This window comes from Pelobates fuscus, chromosome 10 (genome assembly GCF_036172605.1).
Source record: "Pelobates fuscus isolate aPelFus1 chromosome 10, aPelFus1.pri, whole genome shotgun sequence".
Lineage (NCBI taxonomy): Eukaryota > Metazoa > Chordata > Amphibia > Anura > Pelobatidae > Pelobates > Pelobates fuscus.
The window spans coordinates 127,479,963-127,504,199 of NC_086326.1; the positions used below are offsets into that span (position 1 = coordinate 127,479,963).

Consider the following 24,237-nt stretch of genomic DNA (forward strand, 5'->3'; position numbering starts at 1 on the left):
ATACACTGCCACACACTCTAACACACATACACACACACAAACACACTGAAACACATGCAGATGCACTGTTATACACACTGACACTCACACTGACACACATGCAGATATAGATACACATACACACTGACACATACAGACACACAACCTGATACACATGTGTAGTGGAGCGCTAGTCCTGACAAGGACTTTTACTCCCCTAGATCTGTGGAGACAGGAACTCAGGAACAGGGCGCTGTAAGGTGAATAGCTCTATCTCTCCCCTGTAACTGGACGACACACAGTTCTTTAAGTACAACTGATTTATTCCACAGAAACTCAGCCTTTTATGCACAGACCCCCAGCATGGGGTTTCCATTCAAAAAGTACACAAGCCCCTCTCATACGTTGCATTGAGAGATAATTGAGTTAAAACTGAGTAAATCAGTTACAGGAAATTACATGAAACAAACATAACACACTAAAAACATAGTCATATTTTACAGAAACCCTACTAGTCTTATATCCCCAAATAGCCCGGATCTAAGCGCCCAAGTTATTCAAATAGTGCTCAGATCCATTCATTAGAACGGAATCGTCATTCGGGTAAAGTTCTGACTGACCAGATTCGGGTAAAGTTCCGGACTGATTTTTCTCTAAATTTTGGAGTTTAGTAAAGAGCTCTAACAGGATTATCCACTAACACGGTAATTTAGTAAAGTTAGACTTCAAAGTGAATTTTACATTTAAAGGGACATTCCAGGCAGCCAAACCACTTCTGCCCATTGGAGTAGTCTGGGTGCCAACTTCCACCACCTTTAACCCTGCAAGTGATAAGTCCTCCTCTAGTGGCTGTCTATCAGACTACCATATTCTTAGAACACGAAAAGTGTTTTAAACTATGCTGGACGTCCTCACGCTATGCATGAGGACCTCCAGCGTCGCTGGAAACCCCGTAGGAAAGCATTGAATAATGCTTTCCTATGGGGAGGTCTAATGTGTGCGGCCGCACGTCGGTGGGGGAGGAGCGCGGGGAAAGCCTGACCCAGCGCCAAGGTACATCGTCGCTGGATTCAGGTAAGTCACTGAAGGGATGGGGGGTGGGAGGGAGAGGGGCGCTGCAGGGTCGGAGCGCCTGAAATAAAATCATAGCTGACTTAAAGAATTTTAGCCATTCGGCTATTTTTTTCCTAAATCTCGGAATTCACGTTGATTTCTCACCTACGTGAATATTCTTGTAAATTGAGCATTACCGGGAATTCAAAGAGAATTTTACATTTAACGTCAAAATAGCCAAATTTGTAACAGAATTGACTTGGAATTATTTCTAATTTGCCTATTTTGACCTGAAATCTTTAAATTCACTGTGAATTACTTTTGTGAATAACCCTGACAATGTTTTAAACCGGTCAATGTAGGGATCACTGCCTCTGGTAAGGTAATAACTAATAGGCAGAGCTGGGCAAAATGTATCAGGACATGTCTTGTGTACTGTGTCACTGACAATACACATGGTTTGTTACACAACAGCTGGGAAAGTGCCAGACACTACCCATCCCAGCTTTACATAGCAACACACTGGAGAGCTCTGCACCAATCAGAGCGCGGCAACTAGTCGATTGCGTTCAACGGAACTGTGCTCCAGAAAACTACAAGTCCCGGCATGCAGAGCGGGCATGGACGTTAACGTCAGGAAGTTTCGGGAAGGTTACAGAGCAGTTACATCAGTGCGTGTGCTGCGTCAGTGTCGCATTTGGGTCCTGAGCAGCGCAGAGAGCAGGGGGTGACAGCTGGAGTTCCTGGTAATTATTATAATCCTGTCATTGGGTGCTGTCTGTGTGTATTTAGAGTGAGGGGGGTCAATAGAGTCAATAAACTCCTATCATGGCCAGCACGTGCTGACACTTTATAAGATCATATCCCATCACTCCCATAGCAGAAACCTGGTTATTGTATAAAGATGGCTCATTGTTATTATATGTTTTGTCTCTTGTTGTTTTTCTGTAAGTCTTGACTTTACCCCCCTGGTCACCAGTGATATTTTATTAGTGACTGTAAAACTGAAAATAACACTGTGCTTTTTTTTTTTTTTTTATTATTATTATTATTTATTTTTTATTTTATTTTTTTATTATTTCATCATAAGTATCAGTGCAAACTTACACCATGCTATTAAGTTGTTTTCATTTTGTGTAGTGTTTAACCACGTTGCTTTATACCAATATATAAAGTCCTTTATACCAATAAATAATTATACTAATAATAATAATAATAAACTATAATGCTAAGCTCCCGCAGTTCTGCTATATTGGGTTCATATATGTAAGTGGAAAAGAAGTTATCAATATTTTTACCTTTTTGTACCAACTCTGCTGCCAATGAGTACAATTTATTTTCTCAGCCCTTGTCCTGTATTGCCCATGTGTACCCGTCTCTGTTCCAACAGTATCCCACTATCCCACGACGCATTATTGAAACCTCAGGTCTTCGGTACCTTTTGGTACTCGACAGTGATCGAATAAAGTGACTTGTGGATGAGGGTCAATTATAGTAGTGAGAAGAGAATATTTTATAATTTTAGTGTAGGGCAGCTCAGAATATACCATATCTCTACCGGTTATTGTGGCAAAGTATATGATAATTCTCCAATACCTGTACTGTAATTTGTGTAATATTCGCAGAGCTATGGACGCTGTTTCATTCACCAATCTGTAAGTTGAAGGTTTTAGGCAACATTGCAGTGCATTGAAACATGAACACAAATGTTATACAACATGAAATGTCTCCCCATTACGTTGTAATGCCTTGTGTGTTTGTTTAAAGGACCACTATAGGCACCCAGACCACTTCAGCTCAATGAAGTGGTCTGGGTGCCAGGTCCATCTAGGGTTAACCCTGCCTGCTGTAAACATAGCAGTTTGAGAGAAACTGCTATGTTTACACTGAGGGTTAATCCAGCCTCTAGTGACTGTCTCATTGACAGCCCGTAGAGGCGCTTCTTCGCTTCTCACTGTGATTTTCATTGAGAAATGCTTTCCTGTGGACTGATTGAATGCGTGCGCGGCTCTTGCTGTGCATGCGCATTCGGCGGATGATGTCGGAAGAGGGAGGAGAGTCCCCAGCACTGAGGGATCCCGGCGCTGGAGAAAGGTAAGTGTTTAACCCTTTCCTCCCCCTTCAGCCTGGCGGGAGGGGGACCATGAGGGTGGGGGGGGGGGACCTATTAACACTATAGTGTCAGGAAAAAGTTTGTTTTCCTGGCACTATAGTGGTCCTTTAACCCCTTAAGACCGCAGGACGTACTATGCCGTCCTTATTTTGGTGGCTCTAAACGCCGCAGGACGGCATAGTACGTCCTGGGCGGTCTTCAGCCCCACGTGGCCGGCGGAACATGGCCGCTGCAGATCGCGGTCGGGGGGCATGCCTGGCCCCCCAGGCAGCCCCCCTGTGCCTGGGGACCGCGGTCTGCAGCTTCCGATCGCAGTGACAGGCTGTCACTGCGATCGGTATTTACCATGTGTCAGCCGATTTGAAATCGGCTGACACATGGAGCCGGCCGCATTCTTCTGCAGCAGATCGCGGTCGGGGGACATGCCTGGCCCCCCAGGCAGCCCCCCTGGGGTCAGTGACCGCGATCTGAACTGTCAGGCTGCAGTCTGATCACACTGACAGGCTGCCATAGCCTGTCAGTGCGATCAGTGTTACTATGTGTCAGCCCATTGGCTGACACATGTAACTGCAGCCATTAGCCCCCTACAGATCGCGGTGGGGGCATGCCTGTACCTCCCAGGCATCCCCCTGTGGCCAATTACCGCGATCTGTAGGAGGTGATCACAGTGACAGCCAGTCACTGTGATCACTGTTAGTATGTGTCAGCCAATGATCTCAGATCACTGGCTGACACATTGTCTCTGCCCCTCTCCTCACCTCACTTCGATCTGAGAGAGAGAGGCAGAGAGATCGTGGTTTTTGCAGCTCCTGTGGAAAAAGAAAGTTTACATTTTTTTTCAAAGTTTTAAAATTTATATTTTATTTAACCCTTTCAGTGCTGATCACAGCATATTACTGTGATCAACCTGATTAGGGTATTTATTTATTTTTTTTTTTTTGGATCAAAAAAAAATTATTTCTAATTTTTTTTGATCCTTTGTGTCAGTCGCAGCAACCCAAATCTCCATTACCCTTTCCCCGCTGCCGTGATCACTATACTGTACAGTATATCTGCTGTACAGTACTGTATCAGTGATCACTGTGATCAGAGGGCTCTCTGATCAGACTGACCTTTTTTAGGGTTATTTTTACATATCAAAAAATAACCCTTTCAGTTTTAAAAACTTTTTTGGGTCAAAAAAATTATTTCTAATTTTTTTTGACCCTTTGTGTCAGTCGCAGCAACCCAAATCTCCATTACCCTTTCCCCGCTGCCGTGATCACTATACTGTACAGTATATCTGCTGTACAGTACTGTATCAGTGATCACTGTGATCAGAGGGCTCTCTGATCAGACTGACCTTTTTTAGGGTTATTTTTACAGATCAAAAAATAACCCTTTCAGTTTTAAAAACTTTTTTGGGTCAAAAAAATTATTTCTAATTTTTTTTGACCCTTTGTGTCAGTCGCAGCAACCCAAATCTCCCTTAACCCTTTCCCCGCTGCCGTGATCACTAAACTGTACAGTTTATCTGCTGTACAGTACTGTATCAGTGATCACTGTGATCAGAGGGCTCTCTGATCAGACTGACTTTTTTTTAGGGTTATTTTTATAGATCTGAAAATAACCCTTTCAGTGTACTGATTGCAGCTGCCTATACTGTGATCAGTACATTTATATTATTTTTTGAGGGCGGGTAGTAGGTGTTAGGCAGGTAGATAATTAATTACCCACTTTAGTATATAAATTAATTAATTTGTCCCCCTAGAATGGCACGTCGCTACTCAGCCGAGGAGGCGTATGCCATTCTGGCAGGCAGTGATAGTGACACTCTGCAAGACAGTGACACTATCACTGCCTCTGACATTGAGCCTCTGAGTGAGACCTCAAGTGATGGTGCCCCACCACCACTCACAAGAGGACGCTCAGCAAGCCCAATGCCAGGCGGAGACTGGGTGCCTCCAAATATGATGGCCCCAGAAATACCGCCGTTCACTGTTACACCTGGCATCACTGTAACAGTGGACGACTGCGAGCCAATTCGTTTTTTTGAGCTCTTTATGTCAGACGATATATTTGAGCTCATGGCTCAGCAAACGAATTTGTTTGCTATGCAGTATCTCTCTGCACATCCGGGGTCCCATCATGGTCGCAGGAATATGTGGAGACCCACGGATGTCGCAGAGATGAAGCGGTTTTGGGCTTTAACCCTAATGATGGGTATTGTAAAAAAGCCCAGTATCAGGTCCTACTGGAGCAAGCAACGTATCCTGGCTACACCTCTTTTCCCTGAGGTTATGTTGAGGGATCGCTACCTGCAACTGCTGCGATTCCTTCATTTTAATGATAACTCGCTGTGTCCCCCTAGAAACGACCCACTGTTTGACAGGCTATATAAAATTCGGCCCTTTATTCAACTCCTGTCAGACAAATTTTCTGAAAATTATGTCCCCGATAAAGATATTTCAATTGACGAGTCCCTTATGAAATTTAAAGGTCGACTGCTATTTAAGCAATATATTCCATCGAAGCGGTCCCGATATGGCGTTAAATTTTATAAATTATGTGAATCCTGTACTGGTTACACATGGGCGTTTCGCATTTACCAGGGGAAGGATAGCCATCTTGACCCACCAGGATGCCCTGATTCTGTGGGTACAAGTGGCAAGATTGTTTGGGATCTAATCCTTCCCTTGTTGAATAAGGGATATAGGCTATGGGTTGACAATTATTATACCAGTATAGAATTATTTAAAAATTTATATTGTTTTGAAACCCTAGCCTGTGGCACAGTGAGGAAGAATCGCAGGGGTTTCCCCCAAGCCCTGGCAAGTGGCAGAAGCAGTAGAGGTTCCTCTTCAGCTCTCCGCCAGGATGAGTTGCTTGCTCTTCGCTTCAGAGATAGGAAAGATGTATACATGCTGTCTACGATGCATGACGAAAGTACAGTGCCAGTGTCTGTGAGAGGTAGCACTGAGCATCTGGAAAAGCCGAAGTGCATTGTAGACTACAGCAAGTTTATGGGGGGAGTAGACTTGGCTGACCAATGCATACAGCCCTATCTGGTGAACCGAAAAACTAGGACCTGGTACAAGAAAATTGCAATCTACGTGAGCCAGATTGCAATTTTCAATGCCTATGTCCTCTATACAAAAGAGGTCATAGGTAGGCCCTGCCCTTTCCTCGAATTCACATTAAGCATTTTGTCCCGTATGTTATTTACCCAGCCCCCCAATCCCACTTTGGAATCAGGAGATCTCCAAAGACTTTGTGGCAAACACTTCCCTTCCCGAATCCCATCCACCCCTAGTAAAAAAGCTCCCCAAAAAAAGTGCCGTGTTTGCTACAAGAAAGGAGTCCGAAAGGACTCCAGTTTTTATTGTCCAACCTGCCCATCTCTACCCGCCCTCTGCATAACAGACTGTTTCAAAGTCTACCATACAGAGCTGAATTTCTGAATCGCTCTGTATGGGACTTTGGCAGTTTGTTTGCTTGATTTACCTGGATTTCTGACCTCGGCTTGTCCTGACTACGCTTTGTTAGCTGCCTGTACCGACCCATTGGCTTGTTTTACCGACTACTCTGAATTCTGGATTCCCCTGACCTTGGCCTGTCCCTGTTTACGCTAGCCATTCTAAAGTGGCTACACCAAACAACTCAAAATACTACATTTGTAGTACTTGAAATGTGACTTCCCAATAAAAAACTGATCACAGGGTTAATGCTGTGATTAGCACTGAAAGGGTTTTTTTTACTTCTCAAACTTTTCGCACAGTGACTCTCTATGTGATATCAAAGATCTATCTGCCTCTCTCTGCCTTCAGATCAAAGTGTATGTGGGGTACTGTTCTATTCATGTGATATAATAAAAACCTGGAAACATGGTACATGTAGGTACTGTTATATTCAAAAGACAGTGTTAAATCAAAATACTAAGTCTCTAGTGCACTAACTAATATCAGGATTATGACATTTCCAGTGAAAATGCTATTTATCTGATTAAAAAGACAAAAATCAAAGTAGAAATCACTACATGGGCCCAGCATTTCTGTTAAAATGGCTAGACCTAACATCTCAAATTATGCCATTTGTTATACTCTGGGGTGCCTACTTTTGAAAATGGTTTGCCATAACGGTGGGAATGTTATTACCCAGGCTGCCATACTCTCTGAAAAGCTACATAGGCCCAGAAAATAATATTGGCAAACTTACAAGCTGAAAGGGCATCTAATATATTTCGCCCTGTGACTTATCAGTAAAATCTGAAATAATAGTACGTGGGGGTACCGTTATATTCAGAAGACAGTGTTAAATCAAAATACCAAGTCTCTAGTGCACTAACTAATATCTGTATTATGACATTTCCAGTGAAAATGCTATTTATCTGATTAAAAAGACAAAAATCAAAGTAGAAATCGCTACATGGGCCCAGCATTTCTGTTAAAATGGCTAGACCTAACATCTCAAATTATGCCATTTGTTATACTCTGGGGTGCCTACTTTTGAAAATGGTTTGCCATAACGGTGGGAATGTTATTACCCAGGCTGCCATGCTCTCTCAAAGGCGAGAGAGACCCAGAAAATCACTTTGTTAAATTGCCAACTTTGAAAAGGACATCTAATATTTTTGTCCCCATGACTTCCCCCCCAAAACAGAGAATCTAGTACATGGGGGTACTGTTACATTCAGGAGACAATGTTAAATACAAATAGTGAGGCTTTGTTGCAATAACTCATATCAGGAATATGAAATGTCCTGTGAAAATGGAGTTCATGTGCATGAAAAAGCACAAATAAAGCTATAACCCCTATGTGGGCCCTTCATTTCTGATAAAGTGGTTAGACCAAACATCTTGCAATGCACCATTTCTTATACTCTGGGTTGCCTACTTTTGAAAATGGTATGCCATAATAGTGGAAATGTTATTACCCAGGCTGCCATGCTCTCTCAAATGCGATATAGGCCCAGAAAATCACTTTGCCAAATTTCAATGTAATAAAGCCTAAATGGATAAGCCGTATATATGACCGTGTAACTTTCCAAAACACCATAAAACCTATACATGGGGGGTACCATGGCGCTCGTGAGACCTCACTGAGCAGAACTAGGAGTGTTTCAGGGCAGTAAACTATATACTAACAATAATATTATCAGTGAAAGTACAGATTTTATGTGAAAAATGCAAAAAAAAAAAACACTAAATTTGGCTAGGGTTTGTGCCCAAGTGGCTACTAGAAAAGACTGGGCATACCCCATTTTGAATACCCTGGGATGTCTACTTTTTCAAATGGTATGCCATGATGGGGGTAATTTTCATTTCTTGGCTGCCATACGGTCTCAAAGGCAGCCTGGACACTGCAAACTAATCTGACAAATTTCAAGGTGAAAAAGCATAAATGGATAAGCCGTATATATGACCCTGAAACTTTCCAAAACCCCATAAAACCTATACATGGGGGGTACCATGGCGCTCGTGAGACCTCACTGAGCAGAACTAGGAGTGTTTCAGGGCAGTAAACTATATACTAACAATAATATTATCAGTGAAAGTACAGATTTTATGTGAAAAATGCAAAAAAAACAAACAAACACTAAATTTGGCTAGGGTTTGTGCCCAAGTGGCTACTAGAAAAGACTGGGCATACCCCATTTTGAATACCCTGGGATGTCTACTTTTTCAAATGGTATGCCATGATGGGGGTAATTTTCATTTCTTGGCTGCCATACGGTCTCAAAGGCAGCCTGGACACTGCAAACTAATCTGACAAATTTCAAGGTGAAAAAGCATAAATGGATAAGCCGTATATATGACCCTGAAACTTTCCAAAACCCCATAAAACCTATACATGGGGGGTACCATGGCGCTCGTGAGACCTCACTGAGCAGAACTAGGAGTGTTTCAGGGCAGTAAACTATATACTAACAATAATATTATCAGTGAAAGTACAGATTTTATGTGAAAAATGCAAAAAAACCAAACAAACACTAAATTTGGCTAGGGTTTGTGCCCAAGTGGCTACTAGAAAAGACTGGGCATACCCCATTTTGAATACCCTGGGATGTCTACTTTTTCAAATGGTATGCCATGATGGGGGTAATTTTCATTTCTTGGCTGCCATACGGTCTCAAAGGCAGCCTGGACACTGCAAACTAATCTGACAAATTTCAAGGTGAAAAAGCATAAATGGATAAGCCGTATATATGACCCTGAAACTTTTCAAAACCCCATAAAACCTATACATGGGGGGTACCATGGCGCTCGTGAGACCTCACTGAGCAGAACTAGGAGTGTTTCAGGGCAGTAAACTATATACTAACAATAATATTATCAGTGAAAGTACAGATTTTATGTAAAAAAAACACAAAAAAAAAACGCTAACTTTGGCTAGGGTTTGTGCCCAAGTGGCTACTACAAAAGACTGGCCATACCCCATTTTGAATACCCTGGGATGTCTACTTTTTCAAATGGTATGCCATGATGGGGGTAATTTTCATTTCTGGGCTGCCATACGGTCTAAAAGGCAACCTAGGTCACTCAAACCAATCTGTCAAATTTCTATGCAGAAAATAAAATAATGGACAAGTCGTATATTTGACCCTGTAACTTTCCAAAACCCCATAAAACCTATACATGGGGGGTACTGTTTTACTCGTGAGACATTTCTGAATACAAATATGTATGTTTTATTGCAGGAAAACCGAATAGTATTCTGACATTAACAGTTAAATTGCCATGCTGAAATTGAAAAATAACAAGATTTCATAATTTTTCAAGTTTTTTTAGATTTTATTCATATAAAATGGAGTTCCATACATGAATGTTTGATATTAAATGAAAGCCCTGTTTCCCCTGAACAAAATGATATATAATAAGTGTGGGTGCACTTAGTATGAAAGAGGTAAATTATTGTTGAACAGACATATAGTCAAAATCTGTGGTTTGTTTACATTTTTTTTGGTTCACAACTTGTACATTTGGCTGCGGTCTTAAGGGGTTAAAGGACCACTAAAGTCACCTAGGCCACTTCATCTTTATTAAGTGTCCTAGGCACAGTTTTTTTTGTTGTTTTTTTAGAAACTGCTAAATTTACAATGAAGGGTTAAGTCTGTCTCTAGTGGCTGTCATACTGTTCAGATACTATGTGCGTTTCCTAGGCCCCTTTTTTATATTGTAAATATGCTTTCTAGTCCTTACATAAAGGGCTTTTATTTTGCATTCTATGTTTTTCATCCCACAGGTGCAACCTGAAATTCAGAGGATCTGATCCTCCCTAAAGTAGTGCTAGTGGCGCTGTACCACTCTACATTTGTGAGTTTATGTGCGTGTTTGCCAAATATACTTGAGGGAACAACATGACACTTGCCATTATTATTATTATTATTATATAAAACATATTTATATTTATCCCATTAAATGTTATTGAACCAACTTGCTTTATCATGCTTTTTCTACCAAGAAGAAATGTTTATATAATTGGCATGCTTCTGCTATCTCAAGCCTGAAACAAGTAGCTAGATACAATTTTAATTATGAAAGTTTATCTTACTTTTACTGTGTTAAACTTGTGACAGAATGCATGAGTGTACATCGGAGTTAGCTTGTGGAATCTGTTTTTAAGTCGATGAAAACTCATAAACAAGTACATTAAGTATATAAAAAAAAAGGCACTTTATGTGATTGAAAACCTTTTTCCCTGTATTTCCAGGATTAATAGAAATATTGTGGCAAGATGTTCGCGGCAAGACTGGTATGTCTGAGGAGCCTCCCAACAGTGGCTTTTCGCTCAGCTTTGATCCAGGGATCACCCACTGTGAGAAATGCTCCTCTCAAAACAAACCAGTGGTTTTTGCAACCTAACAAGGTATGGGTTTTCAGCAACAGATTACTCAGTCTGTAGGGATTTTGTGTATAAAGAGTTATTTCAAGCACCATAATAACTTCAGTGTTTGGAAGTGATCATAGTGCTTATAGTCTGTTTGTGCAGAGTTTCGTTAAAGGGATACTGTAGGCATCAAAGTAACTTTAGCTTAAAGGACCACTTCAGCTCAATGAAGTGGTCTGGGTGTCAGGTGGGAAAACTAGGGGGAGTTTTAACCCTGCAGCTGTAAACATAGCAATTTCAGAGAAACTGCTATGTTTACATTGAGGGTTAATCCAGCCTCTAGTGGCTGTCTCCCTAACACGCTGACGTCCATAGGAAAGCATTGTGTAATGTTTTCCTATAGGCGGTTTGAAAGCGCTCGCGGCTCTGGCCACGCATGCGCGTTCGGAGCTGACGTCGGCAGGGAGAGGAGAGGTCACCAGCGCCGCGGGAGCTCGCGCTGGATTAAGATAAGTAGTTTTAACCCCTTTAGCCCAGCAGGAGGGGGGGGGGGGGGGGGGGAACTATTAACCCCATAGTGCCAGAAAAACAAGTTTGTTTTCCTGGCACTGTAGTGCTCCTTTAAGCAGTTTGGTGTATAGATAATTTCCATGCAGTCTCACTGCTCAATTCTCTGCCACTAAGGCATTCAATTGCTTTAGTTTCTGTTTATGGAGTCATTGCCACACCTCCCCTCGATGTGGTTCACATAGCCTGCATGAAAAAAAAATGGTTTCATTTTCAATCAGATGTTAACTTACCTTAGAGGTTTTTATCTCCTGTTGTAAATTGAACTTTAAATCACACACAGAAGGGTCCTATAAGTAACCCTTTAATTTCCTCACCCAAATAAATATGCTTTGTTTTAAAGTTGGCTTCATTCATGATGGCTGATGTCATTGGTATCCTTGTTTAGTAAATGCCTGTGTGCATATGCACAAGAACGTCTGGGAAAACTTGATTTCAACTGCCTTGCATGAACTTCCATGTAGACACATTTTAGAGAAGCACTACAGTGCCAGGAAAACAAACTCATTTTTCTTGCACTATAGAGTTATTAGGTGTCCCCCTCCCGCTGGGCCGAAGGGGTTAAAACACTTTAAGCCACTTACCTTAATTCAGCGCTGGGGACCTCTATCCCTGCTGACGTTGACTCCCGAGTGGAGCCGAATGCGCATGCGCGGCCAGAGCCACATATGTATTCAAACCGCCCATAGGAAAGCATTGAGTATGGGGATCTGAACTCACGCTGCGTGAATTCAGTGCGATTTTTCACACTGAGAATCGTGGAAGCGCCTCTAGTGGCTGTCAGGGAGACTGTGTCTCTGAAAGTGCTATGTTTACAGCTGCAGGTTTACAACTAGGGGAACCTGGCACTCAGACCACTTCATTGAGCTGAAGTGGTCTGGGTGCCTATAATGGTCCTTTTAAGGTGACACAGCAGCTTGAAAACCTAGTTCTTAGGAGATCTGGACAGAAAACACGCACTCACTCACTCTGTGGTTTTTAAACAAAAAAGTGTCAATCCTTAAGTTTGTTCACTAAAATGTGAATCATTGGAAAATTTTAATTTAATTAAAAATTTGGGGCCAAAATGTTATGTTTTTGAATACTCTAGTAAGGAAACCTGGGAGGTGTTCTATGGTGGCTTATGGAATTGAAAGTGGCAACTGCATGCATGTTCCACTTTTTTAAAAGCATCCTAGATATTAACACCTGTATGTTGGTAGACACATGCATTTTTTCCCAACTAAACATAGCAGTTGGATTTTTATATTTTTAAAATGCAAGTGGTATGTCCTAGCTTATTTTATTTATTTCTGTTTGTTCTCAAGCAAGTCTGCCTGTTTTTTTTTTTTTACTTTTATTTATTTTATTTCCATAAAAGGTCCAAGCACCATAATAGCCCGTTGAAGTGATTATGATGTCTTTAGTGTCCTTGCACCCTCCAGAGTAAGTAGTCAAAATGTTTAAGAATATTTGACAACTTTCCTGGGTACTGCTAGATACCAACTGCTGCCTCACCCACTGCCAGAAGCTCTGCCTGAGCTAAGTTAGCCAACGCAGGGTCATGCTCATTGGCAGAAAGCTTTTAGCTCAGCTTTCAGGCAGTGAGCAGGCCCATCAGGGCTTTGCTTAGTGGAGCTTTTTTAATCTCCTTGCAGGAACTACCAGCACTAGGATAGGTGGCTGGCAGTACCCAGACAAGTTGTCTTAAAAGGTTTGACTACTCAGTAAAGGCGCAAGGATACTCTTGACACTATAGAGGGATGCAGTTTTTATTGAATGTTCCTTTTAATGCTAATCTCTTAAATGTTTAACTTATAAAATGTCTGTGTGCCACCTGGGTGGCTGGCATAGGTTTCTGCCAAATGATTAAACATGTTGAAGTAATGTGTGTCTGAGTCAGTAAAGATAATGTCTCTATGCATCTTTCAGCTGGTCTAGCCTATAAACTTGGTGGTGACATTTCTTCATTCTATTTTGTTCTATGATAGGGCTATGCGTCCAAAACCCGGTTTGGATTACGAAAAGCCAAATCTGCTCGTGAAGAAATTAAAGAAGCCGCTTTTGAGCCATCTATGGGCACAGCTGCAAGAAGTAAGTGACTGTATTCAGGAATTTTATTTAACATAGCCTTTGTTTTACCTGAAATTGTTAATCCTTTGAATCCTACATATTTCACAACACATTGATCAAGGAATTAAAATGGACGCTGTAGGTTTAAATTGACTTATTCTTTGGTTGTGAATATTTGCATTTAGAAGTGGGCAAAATGGATGTATGCCAACTTAAACATGTTTTCTTTTATGTTGTTGAAGATAGAAGAAACACCCTTATTGTCCTGAAAGCATGCAATCTCCTCTCAGCTAACAAATATTGCCTCTCCTCTTATCACTTTTATGATTTATATTATCACAAACCAACACCTTATTTTAAATGATGGCTTGTTATTGATTTAAAATGTAGCATTGCAACCCATTTAGAGAGCAAAAGCAGTTATTTAGGATTTAAATAGTTATGCTTATGCAGCCTTGGTCACACTTCGCCTACATGTGTCTTAAACACAAACACTACCTGTAAAATTCTTTTTTTTTTTGCACAGTTTGCTTAATTTAGAATGTCATATCTCAGTCTGCAGGAGCCTCGTGTGTGGTTTTAAAGTTGGTTAGAGAGCAGGAGATAAAAACTTCTAAAGTAAGTTAACGTCTAATTGAAAAGTAAATAATTTTAACATCTAAGCTGTGTGATTCACAGCCAGGAGTGGTGTAACTGGGGCTCAATAAACAGAAACAAAAGTGATTGCACTTCTAAATGGCAGAGAATTGAGAAGTGAGACTGCAGGGACATGATCTATACACCAAAATTGCTGCAGTAACAACATGGGAACCGAGGAAACAAAATTGTCTTCCAATTTCTTTCCATTTTTGTTGAGGAAATTCTCAGCATCCCAGCCCATCACATGCTATATCACTGGAAAGACCAGGATGTGCTCTTTACAATACAACATGGATTGATAGAGTAGCTCAAAAGAATAAAAGGAGATGCATGTGAAGAAAATATCCAGTGCAGAGGACACAAGTTAATGGGCTGGGTCTCAGAAGGGTAAGCTAAAGTTGTTTTGGTGCCTATAGTACACCTTTTAATATGTAAAGCCTTATAGTGAAATGCAACTCCTCCTTTGATTAATACATTGGCTAGGAGAAGTCATGAAATTAGGATTTTTATATATATTTTTTTCCTTTTAACATTCATTTCTATACAAAAGAAAAAGATAAAAACTGCATGTATTATCTTTTCTTGTATTTCAGTTGACATAACTGGCAGACTCATTGTAGCAGGCGGAGCTGTTGTTGGTCTTGGTGCTCTATGCTATTATGGACTGGGAATGTCCAATGAAATTGGTGCCATTGAGAAAGCTGTGTAAGTGATTCATACTATAATGTTTTATTTTAGCAGATTAATATTGACAGAAAGTGGTCATTTAAATAAGATTGTATAAAAAAAACTTTGTTAAAAGCACTCTGTGCGCCATAGTCAATACAGTGCATGGTGGTTATCATGCCTGGTGTCCACTTGACATCATGTTGCCCTCAAGAGTCAAAACTGTTTTCCAGCAGTTAATTAAACACGTGGATACCCACTGTTCAGTCTCTTTTCATAATTAACAATAAAGTGAAGTTCCCCATATGCATTGTATGAAACTTTTTGTTTCCAACTTTGAACAGAATTTATTGGCTAAGAAATATCTGCTGACAATGTCAATAAATGAATTCTATCTAAAGATCACAATTAATATTGCTGATGTTTTCACTGCCACATATGACTGTTTGTTTGTATTTTGTTTTTCTTGGGTATCATGAAGATACCAAAGGTGGTGTTCAGAGGGACATTTAAACTTTCCTTTCTTTAGGGCCTCCTTTTTCCTATTCACGTCATCGATTTGCTCATAGTAGATAGAGCCCCAATGGCTCTGCCGCTGGTGTACTTTCACTCATGCCCAATATTGCAAAACAAATGTATATGGAAGATCCCTAAATCTTGTCTCACATGCGCAGTGAGCGTTGGGAGAGTTAATACCTGTACTCATCGGTTATCACTCATGCTTACACCAAAATGCATTGATGGCTGTCTAAAACCAGGCCTTCTCCCACAGTTTGCCAAATGTAATGCCTCTTTCATTCTTGGCAATGCCAATGAGATTCCAACGGAGAGGTTTAGTCACTAAACACTTAAATGTAGAGAACTGAAATCTGAATTGCAAAATCAAACAAACCCTACCAGACTGAAAAGCAAAGTTGTAAAATGTCTCCAAATCTGCTATATAAAGGTGACGTATGCCACTCAGCACTACTATTCAGAGTCTAGTGTATACACCTTGTAACGGATCGCCTGGCAGCCCGACTGGGTACCTTTTGTTGACGGGTGCTCTTAGTGCTTTCTGAGGGCTCCAAGCACTCCACTAGACACCATAACCACCACAGACCACACAAACCGCCGCAGCTTGGTTGTGGTCTCGCCGTCTTCCACCCACTCTGGACCCAAGACCAGGATCCCGCTTCCAGTAGGAAGACCTCTCTTAATCCAGAGAGCAGGAACAGGAACAAGCTCTTACAAGAGCTGAGTGATTATACTCTGGGGAGTATAGTGATTATAGCAATCCGAGTGTAGGTAGTTATCCAATCCCCCCAAACATGAGCTGAAACTTCATGAATAGTAGAACAAGTCTCAAGGTTTATTGAACAGCTTGAGTTTTTATACAGTTTTTTCCCCACAAGGTTGACGCCCAGGTGGACCTTGTGGGGCACAGGACAAAGAATTAACAAACCAATAAAAACAGTCTTACATGCAGACACTCCCCTACAGTGTACACAATCCCTCCCCTCTGCCTGTGATATAATTAACAAAGACAATGGGCTAACTCAATTAACTCTATACAGAAAAAACATAAATTTTTACCCCAAAATACAACATATCCACTGATAGCCCCGATCTGGGTGAACATCATATTTAAAAATCACCCAGATCGGTTCAGGGGTTCAGGAATTTCCTTGAAGTCTTATTTTTGCCCCACTGTGCACATGGTCCCATGCCCAAAACCGTTCCATACACTCGACGACAAAACACGGCTAGACAATTAAAGATGGCCGCCGCCACATGTTTGAATCTGTTCCAGTTAAAAGTCCAAGGGGCAGAAACAGTACTTTTGAACATGGGTTATCACAGGGCCCATAGTCCCAGGGTAGGAGGCTGGCAAACAGGCCCCTCCAAAAACCAGAGGCGAAGTGAATTTCGTCACACACCCCTTAGAGAGATTTTCATAAAGATTGTCACATTTAGGTATTCATAGACCAACAGTGCAACAATGATCCATTGTAACACAGAAATGTAAAAAAAAAATATTCTTAAACATCCAAGACAAATCCTTTGCAGAGACCATTTAATTATTTATGTGTGTGTGTGTGTGTGTGTGTGTGTGTGTATATATATATATATATATATATATATATATATATATATATATATATATATATATATATATTTTTTTTTTTTTTTTTTTTATTTATCACTGTATTCCACCATTTAAATTATTGTGGTAGAGAGGCATCACTTCTCATTGAGGAGTATTGAAGTCAAACACACTAGTCATTGTTTAGGGCTAGGCACCCATGGCGTCGCACACCGTACCAACCACAGTAACTGATGACCACTACCGTCTCATAGGTACACTTGGTAGGCAGGGTTTTAGGTGAAGATCTGTTAAATACAAAAAAGAATAGATGAGAGAAAAATCAGGGATGATCTCCTAGCACTATAACTACTTCCAGAAGTGTCCCTTTAATTTTTAAATGTAATACTGCTACATAGTTTCTTCATCCTCACTAAGTATGATACTCTGAATGTTATGCTCCCTACCTCCACTAAAAAAAGTAAAACTTGTCTTTGTCCCTACTATTTATGTAATTCTGCAGAAAAAATGTAATTCATGTAACTGAGAATTACACAATTCACTGCTAGAAGTCACTTAGCACTCAGCACAGTGCGTCTCTATGGAATAATATGGAGCCTGATCCTGGTTGCTCCAGGCTGTCTTTCAGGGACTTCATCCTAGACGAATTTTCAGCAAGTTTGAACTACATTTATTGTGATGCTCGGCCAGTTCTTTCTGACATATATTGATGCAAAGCAGAAGTGCCTGTTCTCTGTGGTTTACTGAGCTTCGCAAGATGTCATGCTATTAGTCTGAATCATTCCAGCACTAGGAAATGGTAATCATTAATTAGCAGCTGAAGAAGGCAGGGCTTAAAGGTAGTATCTTATATTCTTGGATCTATTACAGGGCACAGGGCTTGAGCATCATGTAAATAAGCATTGATACTTTTATGGTTAGGATTCCCAAAGGTAGATTTCAAGGCCTGCTGCAGGATTATGGAAATTAGAATTAATTCAAAAACAACTGAGAATATCAGGCACCCCCTGCTGTACAGTAACCTTTACTGCTGCATATTCCCTGTATGTAATCACATCAACCGTGATTTAATTGAGAATTAAAAAAACCAAAAAAATGAACATTATTAAATACCATTATGTAGTCGTGTGTTTTTTTTTTTTTTTCTCTCCTGTAAATGCCTAGGGAAAATGAACTAAGCATTCGATGTTTGTATAAAAAGATGTTCCTTTTATAATACAAGTGTTGCAACATAATAAATAATTGGGTCCGTTGCCTTTGTTTTGCTTTCTGTGTGGTTATTTTTGTGTGTATTTTGTGTGTATGCTCTAAATGTCATTTCTGTCTCTCTTTCTCTAGCATTTGGCCTCAGTATGTAAAAGATAGAATCCGATCAACCTACATGTATTTCGCCGGCAGCATCAGTCTCACAGCTCTGTCTGCAGTAGCAGTCAGCAGGTCACCCGCTCTCATGAACCTGATGATGAGAGGCTCCTGGCTGGTGAGGTTCTAATCTAGATTCTGTTACTACGGTGACTGAATGTATGTCATGTGTCCCAGATAACTGGAAGTTTTCTTAGGCCTGAAGTTAAAATTTGTAACTGAAATAAAGCTAGTGCCCTCAGCTTTGCTGTGCTGGCACCAAGGGGTTTGAGTGTTGTAAAGTGCAGACAGAGAATATCTGCATCATGCAGCTAAACTTCAAATTAAAGCATATTGTGTTTTTAAAGGGGAATTGCCACTGCTCTGGAATTTACATCTGTAAAACATTGAAAATCACAATTTTAATTGTTTTATGTATTTTATGCATTTCAAATATTTTTTCTTTTAAATGTTAAGCTACATGTGCTGTCTCACCACCTTTTGTGTAGTGGTTTCCAAAATCACTGCCACTATAAGCCTGCCAACCAAATTGGTACCCATTTAAATTTTACATAGCATGATGCCTACAAATATCATTAAACCATTAATTCCTTAAGAATACATGATGGATAGTTTAACGCTGGCCTTTTATTTCTGAAGCTGTGTCCCTAAGGGGTTAAGTGATACAGTAAGCCTAGAAACCATGTTTGTACTGGTGGATTTCTTGGTCTGCGCAGTCGTTTAGCGCATGTCTTCATAAGCATATTCCACAGTCTCTTCGTTGAACAGGTGTTTTGAGATATGCTAAGCACACTCATTCTCTGCAATATTTTGTTCTCTGGAGAAATGCAGGTGTGAAACAAATGAGAGGATGTGCTTTAATTCCATTATGTATTTTAAAATAAATGGTTAACTTTTAGCCTGTGACATTCCTTTGACATTATACTCTCCTTACCTGCTTACTTTCCCGCTAGATAGATATTTTCCTAAATTTGCAAAGATCTTTCTTGCCTTTTTTGCCCATTCATGATTTTACGTAATACTAAAGCCAACAAACGAGGAAACAGAGACAGAATAGTCCTACATAAAGCCAGGCCAGTTTTGAAGTATGGATTGTCATAAACCCAACCTCTGCCATCTTTCTACCCACTATCTATCCACATAGATGTGAAAGTCAGACAAGAGGTGGGAAGGCTAAACAGTGCATTTGTTCATTCCTACCCCTAAATGTTTAACTCGTATTGTCCTATGTCACAATAGAAAAGATTGTGTTTTATAATTGTAAATTTGTGTATGTCTCCTTACAGGCCATTGGGGCTACATTTGCAGCAATGATAGGAGCTGGCATGCTGCTAAGATCAATATCATATGAACAAAGTCCTGGATCTAAGCATCTTGCATGGCTGTTGCATGCAGGTATTAAGTCATTTTGCTTTTCACAATGAGGTCTTTACATATTGAAATTGCAAACTCATTTCCTGGAGTAGTGTTTAACCCCTTCCTGACCAATGACCTACCAGGTACGTCTAGTACCGGTGTTTTTTGGCGGTTGTAGATACGTAACAGATTTTGGACATTAAAGTTAGAAATAGTGTTTTTTTGGTTGTGTTTTTTTTTGTCATTATATTATATAATTATTTTTATAGTAAATTATATGATATGATGAAAATAATGGTATCTTTAGAAAGGCCATATAATGGCAAGAACAATATATAATATGTGTGGGTACAGTAAATGAGTAAGAGGAAAATTACAGCTAAACACAAACACCGCAGAAATGTAAAATCGGCCCTGATCTTTAACGCTAAGAAATTTAGAAAAACGGTCTGATCACTAAGGGGTTAAAAACCTCCCCAAAAACTGTCTTACTGAAAATTGAAAACTTCTCATTAAATATTTTATGTCAAACATTCCCCAGGAAGCAGTCACAATTGCGCTACCTCTTCTAATCTGTAGAGGCTTTCCGTGGAAAAAAGCAAAACAGGATTCTGTGAATTCATTCAAATGTCGTTGGTATCTTCTTTATTTTAGGTTCTGAAGTTCTTTGTCATGTAGTTACTTGGAATGTAGACATGTTAGTTCAGGCAGTGCTGATTTTCAGTGCTGCGTACAACTAAGCTGTCAGTTTGGAGCCATCAGCTTTCTGAGGTTAAGCAGTTTTCTTTCCTAATTCATATATTTCTGACAGAAGAATCTTTCGGTCTGTATTGTAAATGGTTGGTTTTATTTTTAAGTTTTGTGGGTTTAGTTTGTTTTCCTTCCCAGTTTGTAAATCTATTTAACCATCTTCTTTCTTATGTTTCTTTCCACAGGGGTGATGGGAGCAGTGGTTGCACCATTAACATTGTTAGGGGGTCCTTTGCTAATTAGAGCTGCCTGGTACACAGCTGGCATTGTCGGAGGTCTATCCACTGTAGCCATGTGTGCCCCTAGTGAGAAATTTTTGAACATGGGGGGACCCCTGGGGGTTGGTCTTGGACTTGTTCTCGCCTCTTCCATAGGTAAATATGTGTATATATTTTTTTTCTTCACATAATTCGTGTGTGTATGTAGTTTATATATAGATATTTTATTTATTGCCAATGTACCTGCTCACTAGGATAAATACTTAATACCCAGTGCTTGCCTGCACTATATATCATGTCTGTATAATATAAATAAATGAGGAAATCACAAAATAATTTTAGCATAAATTTATAGCGGTTTTATTTTGGTGTGGAAAACTACGAGATAACCTATACTTCATCAATATATATTTTTAGGGCCCCTTTAAACATACAGTCTCTCTTTTTCTTGGTGAAATTTTTTTTTAACATTTATGCAATAGTGTTTGTATGCGCACGCAGTTATTTGCAAGATCACACACAATTGTTAGCTTACTGGGGATTTTGCCTCCATCTTACTCACGTCTTTCCCCTGTTTGTAATTCACGAGAGAGAGAGGTTTAAATAAGTCTGTGTCTAAAAGTATAGTCACAACGAAAGACACAGAGCAGAATACACACAAATGCAGAAAGTGTAGTTCAATGTTCTAACAACAAATGCACCTGGAAGCTTATTCACTAAATAACAGATTGTAATGAATTGCAGAATTTATTTTTATATATTTATTTTTGTCCTTGTTTAATTAAGGAAGTGCATTCCTTCCTCCGACCTCTGCATTTGGAGCTGGTCTTTATTCTGTTGCAATATATGGGGGCTTAGTGCTTTTTGGAATGTTCCTTCTGTATGATACACAGAAAGTCATTAAACGGGCTGAGACACATCCAATGTATGGAGTACAGAAATTCGACCCAATTAACTCGTAAGTATCAACCGGCATCACTTATTCTATTTGAAAATGTTTTAAGCTGCCATTTTCAGAATTCTTTAAGTAACGGTGTAAAAGAACTAATGACGGGCCAGGGTCCTTGAAAAATCATTAGACTTTAGAACATTCGTTTATATTTAGCATAGCAAAATAATTGTTGTGCACTGATTGTTTTGCTTTTTCGTTGTTCTTAGTAACCTGGAAAGCTAATGTTCATATTCTTATTGTTCATACAGTGTTGTAATGTCTATAGACATCAGATTTTTCAACCCTTCGCTTAGTTAAGCTTGATTTTCAAGAGAACTCACACATTTTTTGTTTTCCTGAGAGAATGGTCTATGATGATGCAGTTTTGTGACTCCTTAGACTGGGCTGTCCTTTATATGAAAACCCTCTATTACATAACACTTAAAGGGACATGATAGGCACCCAGACCACTTAATCTCATTGAAAACGGCAATGTTTACAGACAGCCACTAGAGGTGCTTCCTGGCCTTTAATGGAATTTGATCTAGAGAAATGATGCTGGACATCCTCACACTATGCATGAGGACGTCCAGCATCGTCTTAATCCCATAGGAAAGCATTGATTCAATGCACGCCCACCATGCATTCTTATTAGCCCCCCATCGGCAGAAGTTTGTGGGCCAGGGGGAGACTATACTGTTAGGAATACAAAACTGTATTACTAACACTATAGTGTTCCTTTAAGATGTACATCGAATAATGTGACCTTTTAACACTTTAGAATCACTTTCATGAACTACATAACTTCATCTTGAATTTTCTCATCTAGATGCCTGGGAATTTACACAGACACTCTAAACATCTTTATTCGTGTGGCCATGATGCTGGCTGGAGGTGGAGGAGGCAAGAGGAAATGAATCAGTGCAGCACTCATAACCTTATATTGATTGCTCTCCCCAAGCACTTTACTCACCTACAGAACCATAAATACATGCTAATATAAATACCATCAACCAGATTATGTTTATATTTGGCAATAGAAATAGAAGCATGTTGATTGAATCTGTTCTAAAAGCCTTGACTTCTGAATAAACACTCAACACTATAATTTAAGATAGGAGCAAAGAATGGCACGGAAGCATTCATCTTTTCAGTGGTAATGAATAGCACAGGGTGTAAGGAACAGAAGAAAATCACTTTACATTCTGATGAAATTACCTGGCATGGAGAAATTGTAGATCTTCAAAATTCTGATCGCTAAAAATATGGTGCAGGGGTGGAAAGATTTGTTTGCAATTATCTCTGTGCAACAAATAAAGAGATTTATAACCTTGTCATACATTTTAAAGCGTATTTGCTTCTCCCTCATAAAATGCCTATATTTATATATTTGAAATCTGCTGCAAATTAATGCCATTCCCCCAGTGCTCCATGCTCCTAGGTATGTAAATATGTTCTGCTATCTGCAAAAAAAACCTCCTAATTCTATTAGATATAATGATTTAATCCAGATGTCACATTCTTACTCCCGGATTAATATGTGCTTGGTCGCATGCATGTTATAGATGCCCTTATCACATCAAGTTTGCAAGAATGAGTTAAAAGACAGTTCTCATTTTGTGCTAAACGCAATGGGGATTCTGAAAATGTTGTCTAGAGAAAAGGCAAATACAATATATCGTTGGTATACATGAGGACTGTTAAAGGAAAACTTCCTAGGCTGTCACAACTACTGTACTATGGTGACAGTCCCTTTATACCTTTTTAAGGACCAGTGACTGTCTATATTGCTATAACAGTGTTGTCTTTATCCCTATTTAACGACAGGTGGGCTGTATATGTTTAAATATGCTAAATGGACAGAATCTTGCATTTGGTACAAGGTAGATTGGACTGCGATGAATGCTTTATCGTTGGTTCTTAAAGAGTTATGTTTCGTTGAGATGTATTTTGGGGTGTATTTTCTTTTTTTTTTTTTCTTTCTTAAAAAAATTAGGAAGATATTTGAAGGTTTTGGTGATGAATAGAGAGCTTAATGTTAAGTGATACATTCTGAGTGTTCTATATTTTTGTTAAAAAAAAAAAAAATTGTATATTTGTTTAAATTAAATAAATATGTAATAGGCACTTGTTGGTTTAATCGTTTTCACCTATACTTCGAAGCACCGGTTATCAAACTGCTTTTAGCAGCCAATTACTGGGAAAACGTATCTACTCGAAAATGTTGATGATATTTCAAAAAATATTTGACTGATGAACATTTTACGCAGTTTATAGTTGTGCGACAAACTGGGAAAATAATTCCTTATTCCAAAATGGCAATTGACCTCTCCTTTGGATCCATGCATAGAAAATGTATGGATATACATACACCAGTCACTTGTTTCATCCTATCATGCTTCAGTAATACTAGCTATGTCAGGGCTGCCCAATAGGTAGATCCCCAGGTGGTGTTGAAATACAACTCCCAAGATGCCTTGCAGCCTTTAGAATGACAAAGCATCATGAGAGTTGTAGTTTTACAACATCTGGGGTTATACCTATTCGGCATCCCTGAGCTATATCATACAGGTCATATACGCAGGCTCTAAAGGCTGAAATCAATGTTATACCTTATTTGGGAGAATAAAATATAATGATTATTAGCTCCCTCTTTACA

At 39.7% G+C, this 24,237-nt stretch overlaps 1 protein-coding gene across 1 annotated transcript; it reads left to right on the forward strand.

Moving 5' to 3' along the window:
• The first annotated feature begins 1,692 nt into the window (after window positions 1-1,692).
• On the forward strand, window positions 1,693-22,915 carry GHITM (growth hormone inducible transmembrane protein). The gene is made up of 9 exons (XM_063435188.1): window positions 1,693-1,778; window positions 10,835-10,990; window positions 13,489-13,591; window positions 14,803-14,914; window positions 18,300-18,441; window positions 19,610-19,718; window positions 20,615-20,803; window positions 21,434-21,605; window positions 22,408-22,915. The coding sequence occupies exons 2-9, from the start codon at window positions 10,859-10,861 to the stop codon at window positions 22,493-22,495; spliced, it is 1,047 nt and encodes a 348-aa protein (XP_063291258.1). The 5' UTR covers window positions 1,693-1,778; window positions 10,835-10,858; the 3' UTR covers window positions 22,496-22,915.
• The last annotated feature ends 1,322 nt before the right edge of the window (window positions 22,916-24,237 follow it).